Genomic DNA, 12,693 nt, shown 5'->3' with positions numbered 1-12,693 from the left:
GTGTTTCTGAGGCAGTTAAGAGTCTTAGAATATACAAGAGCAGGAGAAGGGAGGCACACACAAATATGCACAATTTTTTTCAATATCTACCTTACAGAGGAAATGAAATTTTATTTCTTACCTTTTTTAGAACATATAATTGAGGTTTCCTATAGAAGTCTCAGAAAGTTTATATCTTTTTCATACATAGTTTTCAGTACTGCTTATTTGTATACTTGTATTCAAGTATTTCATGTTTTAGAATTGAAATTTTGTATTTATCTCAGCACTGTCTTGAGAAGATTAACCTAAGCAACAAGCTGGAGTTAAAAAAAAATAGAAATTGTGTGTTGTTTTCCATGTTTTAAAATATATTCCATAAAAAATATATATTCTATAAGATTTTCTTTGTTTTGAATTAAAATAAATAAAATGAATATAGTTTTGCAGAAAGTCTCATAAACTGTTTAAATTCACAATGGTGGATGTTGCAGAATGAAAGCAGAAATTACTCTCCAAAACTTAATAAATTAATGACGGCCATTATATGTATACCATACAAGGATATGTGTATCGCCACATCAAGGTTCGAACCCGAATTAACCCAAAGCTGGCTTTTCAGATTCTCATGGAAACCCCGTGTCACCTGAGGACCAAGTCAGCCTTGCTCAGCAGATCTCAGACGTCGTGAAGCAGCCGGCGTTCATCGCAGGCATTGGGGCAGCCTGTTGGATCATCCTTATGGTCTTCAGCATCTGGCTCTATCGACACCGGAAGAAGAGAAATGGGCTGACCAGTACCTATGCAGGTATCAGAAAAGGTATTTGCTCTCCTTTTTTTTTTTTTTTTTAACTGCGTTTACATAACTCTTTATTTTAATCTGTGATTCTTGTGGTTCATGATTATACATATCCTCTATTAAATTACTTTAATATATAATGTTTTTCAAAAATGTTTTCATTTTACTGTAATATCTACGTATAAACTTCCTCTTGAGTAGCGCTACTACAAATAGGGTTATCAGTTTCAGGCCCAGTTCCTTTAAAACATATTTCACCAAGGTAGGTCTGCACTTGGTTGTGACACCATTCCCTTGCTCTCTTAGGGAATTACTTTATTGCTTTATAATTTGGAGGAAAATTTTTAATCTCCTTGTCACAGGAATTATAGGTCCAAGCTTTGGACTGTCATACAACTTTAAAGGGGGCTTTGTTGCCCTTTGTGAAGCTAGAGAGATTATTCATAAATAATTATATTTATGACTACTTCTGATTATTTATAAAATATGAAGTGGATTGCTGAATAATATTCAGTTTGCAGAGAGAGGAAGTTTAATACTTTTTTGTTATATTTGAAGCTGAATTGAATATGTATATTCTGTTAACTAGTGATGGCGATTTTGTTAAAAATGTGTTTACAGTATAGAAGAGAAAGTTTATTTGGCTGCAAATTATTTACAATTTTATGGATGATCTGAATATGCTAAGGATTTTACAGACACCTTTGCCACATGTTCTCAAAATCTGTAGATTTGTGGCTTTTATTTTTTTGTTCGCTAATGAGATTATTAACACTGTCAGACAGATAATCCTCCCACCCTTTCCTCCTCAAATATATTCATCAGCTCTGGGCATGAGATCTGGGCTGTAGGCAGGGTGATTTTAAGTCCCAGTTTCCAGGCCACAGTCCCAATTTAGTTCTTGAATCCAACTAAATTATTTACAGTGCACCTTTTGCCCTCAAAATTGTCCTGGTTTTGGATGACAAATTATACATTCACCCTAGTTCTATACTTAAGCCTAAGACAACACTTTTGTTTTGCTGTAAAGCAAACTTAAAGAGGATGATCAGTAAACATGTTCCCTCTCCCACCATCATCACCCTTTAAAAAAATTGTCTACATATTTCCTAAGTGAACATTTCCTACGTGGCTTGGCCAAGTCATGTCTCTGATCTGATTTGATATGGACAAGTTGGAATTTGTTAGTGCTAGCTGGAACTTTTCTCAATGAAAAAAGTTCTATTGAATGTCCCTCTGCACTTGTAAAACAGTCCAGGACAGCAGTCTAAAATCTTTGTGCTCTTGGTCATAAGGGGTCTTGGCAAGAAAGAGTCAACACAAAGTCATGACCCACATTATAAAAATACATGACTGTGCCTCCTGCCTGTAACTCCCCAACAATCTCTTCTTGCACACATTTCCCTTAACGTTATCATTCTTAAATGTGTTTTTTTAGATAAGTTTTTTTCTATCTAAGGATGAAGCAAAATGTCAGTATCCCTGTCCCTGCATTTGAAATGGAAAATGAGGGCTGGGAGGTTACTGAGAAGAAAGCTGGTGCTAATTACATACACAATATAGAACAAAGTCAGACACATGTGTTACTATGTAAAACCTTTGACTGAAAAACAATGCTGAGAGGGGGTTTGTGGGTGTCTGTGTGCTATGGAGCTGGCAGCAGCGGGCTGTGGGGGGCTGTGTTTTGAATGAAGAAAAGTGATTAATTAACATCTAGCTGTAGAGTCTCGAATTCTCCAGGAATACTGTCATTTTTTTATTGCAGTGAAGCATGATAGCTGTGTAGTTGTAACAATTTAATGCTCTATGTTGTCTTGAAATCTAAATATATGACATGAAACCCTCTTCCCTCTTGGAATATTTTTCTTTTACTAATGTACTTTAAGCATGCTGGCAAATGCCTATGTGCTTTTTCTGCAAAACCTATGAAACTAATGTCATTGTCCTTTTAACTATCTTGTGTTGAAGCAGAAATCACAGAACATAATTACAAATGTAATTGGTGAGCATTTGATTCCACTTTCCTCACTTTACCTTGTCAACACTTTTTCAAAATTCTGTTTCTATGCAATTTTCTAAAATGCATCCTGAAATCTTAAATTGTCAATGCCCCCAAACAATGCCAGTAATTCTAAGAAAAAAGGATTTGGAATAGTTTAAAGAGATAGATGTGAAAGAGCCTATTGACTTATAAGTCATCAAGCCCGAGTGTGACTTTGGGTAGTAGTGAGCATTTTTAACACTTCCCCACTTCATTTATCTGTAGGTTTGCCCTCTCCTAGACACGCAGTACCCCAGTCCATGTATGCACTATGTACATCCACATAGTGCACCAGCACCACTGGAAAAAAAGGAGTTTATTTTATTATTGGAAGCTTTGAGAATTAAGTTATCCTTTGGTGTATGAGCTGTAAAAAAATTGCATTTAGACTGATCTCTTTTCATCTCTTCTGCAATTCCTTAAACTGGGGTTAGCAGTTGGCTAGAAGTACTGACAAGGACCTTTCATTTTTTTTCCCTGTGTCCTTGTAATTGTAAATTAGTGTGCAGGCACTCCATTCTTGCTTGAATTGCTTTACTTTCCAATGTATCTTTCTTTATTTTTTTATGAGGACTTGTTACTATGGCTCTGAATATTTGATTGTAGCTAAATTACATTGACTCTCTGAAAAGACATGACTGAAGGAAAACACAATAGAATTCTTAAGACAGAGAGTGCTGTGCAGCAGACGAAGCCCAGTGTATAAACTGGATCCCCAGCACTGAGGGGTTGGTTTTTGTTCTTCCTAGTACGCTGAGAGATAAAATGGTTGGGTAAGAAGTGACAGTTGTAAAGGATGCTACAGCGTTCTAGTTTGCAACCTCAGTGCTCTAATCCTAAAATAAATTTCTTGGAGACGTTCAAATGTGTAGTGGAAAATACATTTTTGGCAGCTTTTTGATCCACAAAAAGTAGTCAGGATTCTAGTTTGTGTCTATTAAGTGTTTCTTAAAAGCACATTTTTGTCTTCAAGAGAGTAATGTAGATTTCCTTGCTTTCTTTCCCAGGGTCATGTTTACTTTAAATTAATGTGAAGAGTTTAGAAAAAAAAAAGTCAGCCTCCTCCCTTTATGAAGTGACATGGAAAGAGCTCTGGTGTTATCCAACACCTGGGAATGGAAGAGGATAGGAAAAGGTGGGGAGGCAAGGCTGCAACTTTTGAGGTCTGCAGTTCCATTTCAGGCATTATTGATTAGATTAAGATTTATAACCGCAGAGAGTGAAGGTTTTCAGAGGGGCATTATTGTTCTATTGTTTAGCCTCTGGTATGGTATTAAAAAAAAAAACAAAACGCTTAACTTCTAGAAAGCTTCTAAATGTAAACTATAATGGAGAAATTAAACTTTAAAACTGCCCGTTTTTCCTGTCCATTCGCAATGTCTATGATGATAGACATGTAGCATTACACTGTTTGTGTAATAAGGTGTCAGGCATTTCTTGGCAGTGAAACAGTTCAATTTTATGCTTTTCTTTGTTCCAGTTCTTTCTTTCTTTCCTTCCTTTCTTTCTTTCTCTTCCTTTATGTCTCTCTCTCTCCTTCCCTCTTCTCTGTCTCCCACTCCCCCTCTTAATGATGTATACTAAAGTGTTCCTATTAGTCCTCTTTAATAAGCATTTACTTTCAGATTTCTAGATAAGGTTCAGGCGAGACCCTGATAATTCTTCTTTAAGAACCCATTATCCCGTGTTTGGAAATGATTAACAGTAGAGGATTCCTGTTTGCACTAAACAGGACTAAATTGCACCAGACATTGACTAAAGCCATGAGCTGGATCTCTGTTAGTGAATGCAGGGGTCATACGCAGGCTAGCCCGGCGCAGTCTCACACACCCCGCCCTGTCCCAGAACGTCAGACACTTCAGAGTGGTGCCCGCAGAGACAAGCTTCTTTTTTAACCTCCAGTTTGGTTTTATTCATATATCAAGAGTGTCAGAACTACTGGCTTAGTTATTTACATTTGTTTTATGTTCAGCTGTCTGCTTGATTTATACTAATGTGATATGTTCCCTTTCTCTCTTCAGCTTAATAACTGGTTTATATTTTGTTTTGATTTTTCAGTCCCGTCTTTTACCTTCACACCAACAGGTATATATTTGCGCTTACCCTCCTCCTTCCCTTTGTTAGTTTGGCATGTGTTATACTATCGTGGTTCTGTTTTTATTTCATTTTCTGCCGTAAGTTGGGGGAAAGGACTCAAAAGGGAAGACAGTGCTTCATTTACTCACGCCAGGCATGCACTCGAGGTAGAAATGGCTGGTGTTGCTTGTCACCCCCACAATGCAGTCATCTATTCATGACTCCACATTGCATCTGAGCCTTGTCTGCATGTGTTCCATTAGATAGACACACTGTTTCTACCCTCAGCATGATTTAACATGCTAATGATCGTACTGATTATTTCAGACTTGGCAGTGCATTTTTTTTCCCTGAACTTAAGCTTTCAGGTTTTTCCAACAAAAATTTTTCTCCCTTGCAATTCTCTGTCCCCAGAATCAGCATTCTTAAAGGGAATCAAACGATCCAGCCCACTTGAAAATAAAACTTCATTTTCCCAAAGTCCGAATCCTAATGTTCTGTTCTATTCAGTTCCTTTCAAAGTGGGTCCTCTTCTTTCCCATCGCCTTTAGCAAAATATGTACCTGTAGCCTTGCCTCCTCGGTTTTAATCCAGTTGTTATAATCACTGGAAGCAGTTATCTCTCCTTAGCAGACTCCCAGTTTGGAGTTCTTCTAAGTAGCAGAGTTTGGCAGCTTTTAGAAATGTATTTCTTCTTAGAAAATGTGTCTGTATTTACAGAAAAGCTAATATTCTTAATCCCTTGCCTAACTACATGCAAATCATTTTTTTGTTATGGCTAAATTTTTATGCCCATCATTTATTAAGCTGAGAATGCTCTCAAGAGCATTGTAATATATTTTCACCATGTATACATACAAAATATATTTTCACCATGTCTGATGAAAATACAATGAGAAGGGTTTTCACGAGCCACAGTAAAAAAATAGGTCACATTAATTAATAATCACAACTTAGCTTACATCTTAGTGTGTGGAGAGAGAGATGGTTTATTTTAACATTTATCTTTTTCTTACTGGTACTCATACTTGTGGGAAAATGGTCTGGCAGGGTTTTGTTCCCCTAATTTAAGATTCCTCTTATATAATATCATGAAATTACATGATCTAATAATAAAATCAAAATGGAAATCTATGAGAATATGAATGTACAAATGTGTAATTGTTATATTTAATACAAGTATACTGAAGTCTGCTTTTGCTTAATTCTCAACCTTGTTGGCACATTAAGAAAATAAGAAAAATACGTTTAAATCCATACTGTCTTAAAAAAAATACTAGTTGAATCAGAAATCTGCTACTTCCTGTGATGATTTTTGCAATGTTTCTCAGTAGAAAGGGAGAAGACATCCCATTTGAAAAATATGCTTATGAATGTCATAGCTTTTGATACATAAACACAAACATTATTAACTCATCCTTTTTCTTTTTCTGTAACATTCTAGTAACGTATCAGAGAGGAGGCGAAGCTGTGAGCAGTGGAGGGAGGTAATTATCTTGCTTGTTTTATAGATTCTAAGGGGAATTCCAGATATTTCTTCTTGTCTTCCTCTACGACATCACTTTCTTTGCTGAAAAAGTTTAACCTAAAGGTGGAGTTTGTTTCACGTGGGTTCTGGCCTACAGAAGTCTTACCGAGACGGAATGAATTACTCGAGACTCTGTGGAAAAAGTCAAGAGAGTGAGAGGGCGTCGGGAACCTCAGTCTTTTAGAAAAGTTCCATTCTGCTGTGCTGTAGAATCAAATTTGTTGACACACAAATGCCCATTACTGACTGGAGTTGGGAGCTGTTGCATCTCAGTCAGTGAACACCAGAGGGAGCACTTTCACCAGAGAAGACAGACTTGCTGATTTAGCAGATGATTAAAAGGAGTTAAAAGTAATTAAGCGATGGCATTTATGAAGATTAAGAAATACAGCTAGTTAACAGATAGAAAGAAAAAGTGTTCATTTGGAAACCTGCTGAACACAGCACTGGCTCGTAAGTTACAGGTTATGTTTGTTTGTTCTTGTTATGAACACAACATAACTCAGCTCTCCATTTGCAGAGAAATACGGTGAAATAAAAGGAGAATCTAGGTAGCTTATTAACACGGAGGGTGTTTTTTGCTAATTAAAATGAACCTCAATCCTACATTTATGATTTTTTTTAGTAATTATCATTCAGTGAACTTTAATATATTCACAGAGAAATCACAAATGGATGTGACAGGCAGCTGGAAGGGGCTGAAAGAAGGTGTAAGTTACATGAACCAAGCTTCAGGATTTTCTACGATAAGATAATGTTTTCTTTTCAAAAACAGCAACTTCTCGCTTAAAGTGTAAGAAAAAAAAATCTTTCAACAAAACCATTTTGTAATTCAAATTCAGTTAACTTACCGAGTGCCCTGCTTTGTACAGTTAGATAATGTGGTTGCTACTGGAAAAGATAAGAATAAGTAAGATATTATTCCTGAATCTGAAGAACATGCCATCTGATGATAAAATGAATGAATCTGGTACATGACAAAGAGTGGTGAAAAAATACGTTGACCACCTTTAGCAAATGCTGCACAAATTAGACACGAAGCACTGATCTTTTCTTTCCTGGATACTGCTGCTAGCTTCCTGTGAAACAAAGCCAGCCACGGAAACACCCCAAAGCTAAGGAGGTCTTCATGAGGAATAAATCCGCTTGATTCAGGAATTAAACCAGGGCATGTTTTTGCATCCAGGGAAATTCCATCTAAATCACAGCCTAGACACTCGTGAAACAGCCCCTGGCGTAAGAACATTCTCGTGGATAAATCTGGAGTGCCTGATGATACAGCCAACTCTCTCCATGTGTATATTCATGACTGTAGACTTCGGCTTTCTCATTAATCAGAGCATAGGAAATGCTGCTGAGCACCTCTGTGTGTTCTGTCCCAGCCGCTGTGCCGGGGCAGGTGCGCAGACCTGCAGTCTCTTACTCACACACACGCACACACGTATAAAATAGAAGTCTGGTTCCTGCTCTAAAGGAATTTACAACCTAGATAGACCAAGTTATGAAGGAAGAAATGATGGTAGGGATCTCGAGGTTCCAAATGCCAGCTTCTTCAGCAGGACTGAAAAATTACAGAGTTCCTGAACTATCTGTCCCATTTGGCTCACTTTATCGTCATCCAGAATTAACCTTTTAAGTGTAACGGTGAAACAGATTTATTTTAAATATCTAATAGAAGTGATCTTTTTACCAAACCAAATGATAAAAGATGCTGGAATTTGACAGAGGCAACAGTTAAGTAAAGATCTTGGAGTCGGTGCTCAAAATGACAGTTACATACAGAATTTTAAATTTATTTATTCATCAAACATATTTTTTGAATACCTACAATGTGACAGGCACTGTTCTAGCTGCTTGGGATGCATCAGTGAGCAAAGGCAATAAAAGTTCCTATCCTGTGAACCTTACATTTCGTGGGGGAGATAGAAGATAAATAATAAGCATTTTTTAAAAAAAAAAAGACAACACTGTTATTTCAGCAGTTGATGAGTGCTTTGGAAAAAAAATAGGACAGGATAAGAGGTCAGGAATGCATTAGGAACAGGTCTCGTTTCCTAGCCATTTGTGAGTGTGAATGTGTGTGTGTGTGTGTGTGGTGTGTACGTTCTGTGACCCATGTGCTGAGAATGGGCCAGACTCCTGTCCTCTCTTCTCCAATGTCATCCCTTTTTTTTTTCTTTTTTTAAAAATATTTTTTTGGGGGGGGGGAGTAATTAGGTTTATTTACTTATTTAATGGAGGTACTAGGGATTGAATCCAGGGTCTTGTGCATGCTAAGCATGTGCTTCGAATGTCATCTTTAAACACTGGATTCTCTCAGGCATCTCAGACTGTGAGTCCTCACTGGACCTCCCACCCCGTTTGGTTAATGACACCCAAGTCAAAATGTTCAAGTCATCCTCTTTCCTGCATCCATTACTGCGTTTTGTTGATCCTACCTTTCACTCCCTTCACTATCACTTCATTGTTTCACTGAAAGCTCTTTTTCTCCCTTGCCTTATCTGTTACAAAAGCTCCAGGGAGCTTCACTAGCGCTACTTCACTAGCGCTACTTCCTGTTAACTTCTTTTGCCCATTGGAGCCAGAATGAAATTTTGAAATGCATGTTGATCATGTCTTTGAGCTGCTGAAGATCTCATTTTTCAGTGGAACCCACCATGTTTAAAAGATTAGGTCCAAAGTGGGCAGAGCACTTTGTAAAGCCAATAACCTCTAGGGTTTGGCAAGCTCACTTCATGCCTCTGTGTGCCACACCGTACAATCCACTGTGTCAGATCCACCTGCTATTCACCAGTATTGCATTCTCTGCTATGTCCTTATTTTTTTGTTGTTGTTTTTTGGTTTTCTGGGGACGAGGGGAATTAGGTTTCTTCATGTATTTTTAAATTCATTTTTATTTTATTTTATTTTTTTGGTGGAGGTACTGGGGATTGAACCCAGGACTTTGTGCATGCTAAACACACAATCTACCACTGAGCTATACCCTCCCTCTCTTCTATGTCCTTATTACACCACCTGAAATGTGTGCCCCCTCCCCTTGTTAGTGTGTTGTGGTTCACCTGCTGTGTCCTCCGTGAACTCTTTGTGCTGTATGAATACCGCAGATGAGCATCTAATATGAGGTAATGCAGTTATCTTTTGTTTATATCAAGGGTCAGCAAATTATGGCTCTTGGGCCAAATCTGGTCTGCCACCTGTTTTTGTAAATAGATTTATTAAAATACAGGCAGACTCATTTGTTTGTATGTTGTCTATGACTGCTTTCCCACTACAATGGCAGAGTTGAATAGTTGTAGCAAAAAATTTGTCCTGCAAAGCCTAAAATGGTTACCCTCTGATCCTTTATAGAAATAGTTATACCAACTCCTGGCCTAAATGATTGTCTCTCACAATAGAATGTGAGAGCCTGGCATGTGGAGGTTATGTGATTTATTAATCAATAATTAAACACATGAATTTTTGTAGTGCAATAAATGTAGTTTATTAGATTATATCCATAAATTCAACACATGAATTATTGACCTTTGAAAGATATCACCAAAAAGTATCTAAGAAAGGAAAGGATGAGCAAGTTATTAAAGAAATGAATGCCACAAGACTTGAGTTCAATCCTTGATGACTTTGAAGAAAATTTTGGGTTCTGGACATTTTCCTCTAATAAAGGGGAAGGTTGAGTGTGAGAGCTCTTCTGGTTCTCAAAATTGTGAATTTAGCTAAAGAGAAAAGGATGGTTGCAGTAAGCAAAGAGCCCTCTTCTCAACTGGAAAAGGACAGAGGACTTGCAGTGTAATGCAGAGAAGGGTCATGGAAATATTAAATAGCTGTTTCTATTTGTTTGTTTCCCGTACCTCACATATCCGCATCACATCTTCCCAAAAAACCCAAACAAAACAAACAAAAATAAACAAACAAAAACCTAATTAAAATCCAAACAATAGCATAAACAAGGAAACAGCAGAGAAAGCCTGAAGAGAGCAGTAGGAAAGGCAGGCTGACCGGGTGGAGGATGCCAAGAGCACATTTCCTGGCCGTGGGAGGTGAAGAAGAAACAGAGCTCAAACCCTGCCGCTCTCTAAAGGACTGACCACTCTCGGATCTGTCCCTCGCTTCTTCCTGGGCTTCAGAACTCTCTCACGCTATCAGTGGAAAGAAGAGACAGCCCATGGGCAACCTGTACTGCCAAGCCCCTTGAGCATTTTCCCCAGCCCGGGGTCCCTCTGGTATTTTATTTCATGGCTTAGGAGTTCAGATAGGTTTGGGGCATTATTTTGTTGTTTCGGGTTTTTTGTTTTTGTCTGTTTTTTCTTGGAGTGAGTGATTGGAGTATCTGGAGTAGGAGCAGAGGAATGGAAGGTAATTGCCACGTAATTATTTAAGTGTGTTTGTCCTTTTTTCCTTTGTGACACAGAACTGTTCCCTTAATATGAACTGAAAGATAAATACGGTTTTTGCGAGCCCTAGTGTCTTCCTTTCCCTGATAGTGCCTTTTTGAAGACAAGGAAGAAACAGGCAAAACTCAGATAGATATATTAGCATGAAAATGTAACAACTAATATATGGAGAGAGATATATATATGTATAATGTGATTCTACTTTTATATATATATGTAAAATGTGGTAACATTATATAATGTTTTGACACATATTAATCATTATAACCAGCACTGTGTTTTGCTTCTGCTTCATTTCTTATTTTTGGGCAACTAAGTCTGTCTCAGAAACACTGGATCATCTTAAATGCATAAAGATAGCTTGCGCTAACACCCTTATCAGAGTTGCTACATAGGACCTTGACTTCCTTAGAGTTTCTGAAATACACACTTGGCACTTTAAGATGCATTCTGGGCCACTAATCATGATTCACCTTCATCCCTAAATAATTAGCACTCCAAACACAGGTCTGAACCGAAAGCTAGGATGGGACTGTTAGTCCTACCTCCTACGAATCTGAAAAGTTCTTTCAGTCTCTGATGATATCAAAACGTTCACTTTAAAAGTGTTTTTTTGGGGGGAATCACAGTAGCATGAAAATATTGTCTGTTACTTTTGAAACATGTAAGTCAGGCTGTGGAAAATTTCCGCTTGACCCGTACTTCCAACATCCCATAATATTTCTACAGTGTCACATATGGAGATTGACTTTTAATAACTTCTGTAGTGATAACACACTTGGTTTCAGTTCAAGAGAAAATAAGAAAAGCTAAAGATTACTAAATGCAGAATTTCTTAAGCAACATCTATTTCAAAGGCTCTGGATATCTGTGATACAGCTTGCATTTAAATGTTTTAAATTTCAACAGTTCAGCAACATTGCTTTTCAAAGCATATTTTTATCAGCAATTTTTATAGTAAATTTGTTCAGTTATAAAAGCATTATTCTGAATTTTAAGACTTCAGATATTTCCCCAGTCTTCCTTTTGTTAAGAATGAGGGTTTTAGGAAATTTCAGTGCCCTCCAGTATATGTGTTTATAGCATCCTGAATTAAAGTGTAGATTCTAGAGCTGGGCTACTTGGGGTTGAAGCCCAAATCTGCCACTCACACACTTCGTGTAACCAGGCACAAGTTTCTTAACCTCTCTCAGGCTTCTGTTTCCTCTTACGTAAAATTTGGATAATAATAGTAACTGCTTTGTAGAATTGTCATAAGGATTAAGTGAATTAATACATGTAAAGGACTCAGAACAATACCTCACACATTGTAAGCAAAAGGGTAAATATTTATTTTTATTACAGATATATATATACATATTTGTATGCAGATACATAATTATAAATCCATATTCTTCACTTGAAGTGAATTATTTCTCAAATAACCATTATTTGCATGGTAAGTTTCCTCGGTTGACTCTCTGTGTGTCAGAATAGGGACCATGGAGAGTGCAATGTTCTTGCTTCCCAGGTAAATGAGAAGCATGGTTATTGCACTTTAACAAAGAAAATGGAGCCATGAAGAAAGTCTTGGCAGAATCTGTGGTGCCAGTCTGTTTATTGTGGACCTGACAGTGTATCATGCATCCTCACCTCTTCTGCTGAATCATCAAACAGAGTCAGTGTTGGAGAAGGACGCCAGGATTGCCACTCCTGGGTTCTGGCTGCGTTTCTGGCACTGACGGTCCAGGACTCGCGTTTATAACTGCTGATGTACTTTGCACTCTCAGTGCACAGTGAAAGAAGATCAGCATCTTTTGTGCCCCCCAAAACATGAATGCTGACATTTCTTATAGTGGACATCTTTGTTTTACCAGATTTAATTCAGTCGCTTTCCTTT

At 37.6% G+C, this 12,693-nt stretch overlaps 1 protein-coding gene across 7 annotated transcripts in view; it reads left to right on the top strand.

Annotated features, from left to right (window-relative positions):
• ROBO1 (roundabout guidance receptor 1) overlaps nt 1-12,693 on the top strand; it is a 1,017,320-nt gene that overhangs the window by 964,355 nt on the left and 40,272 nt on the right. For 4 of the 7 annotated variants that reach the window (XM_074361430.1, XM_074361424.1, XM_074361434.1 and 1 more), the window contains 2 exons: nt 602-799; nt 6,340-6,382. In XM_074361430.1, the coding sequence (XP_074217531.1) occupies nt 602-799; nt 6,340-6,382 (241 nt within the window). Of the gene's footprint in view, nt 1-601; nt 800-4,877; nt 4,905-6,339; nt 6,383-12,693 lie in introns of all 7 variants that reach the window. The other 3 variants (XM_074361428.1, XM_074361421.1, XM_074361427.1) reach the window with 1 other exon arrangement.

Source organism: Camelus bactrianus, chromosome 1 (assembly GCF_048773025.1).
Source record: "Camelus bactrianus isolate YW-2024 breed Bactrian camel chromosome 1, ASM4877302v1, whole genome shotgun sequence".
NCBI classification, from domain to species: domain Eukaryota; kingdom Metazoa; phylum Chordata; class Mammalia; order Artiodactyla; family Camelidae; genus Camelus; species Camelus bactrianus.
This window is presented reverse-complemented; position numbering and strand designations above follow the sequence as displayed.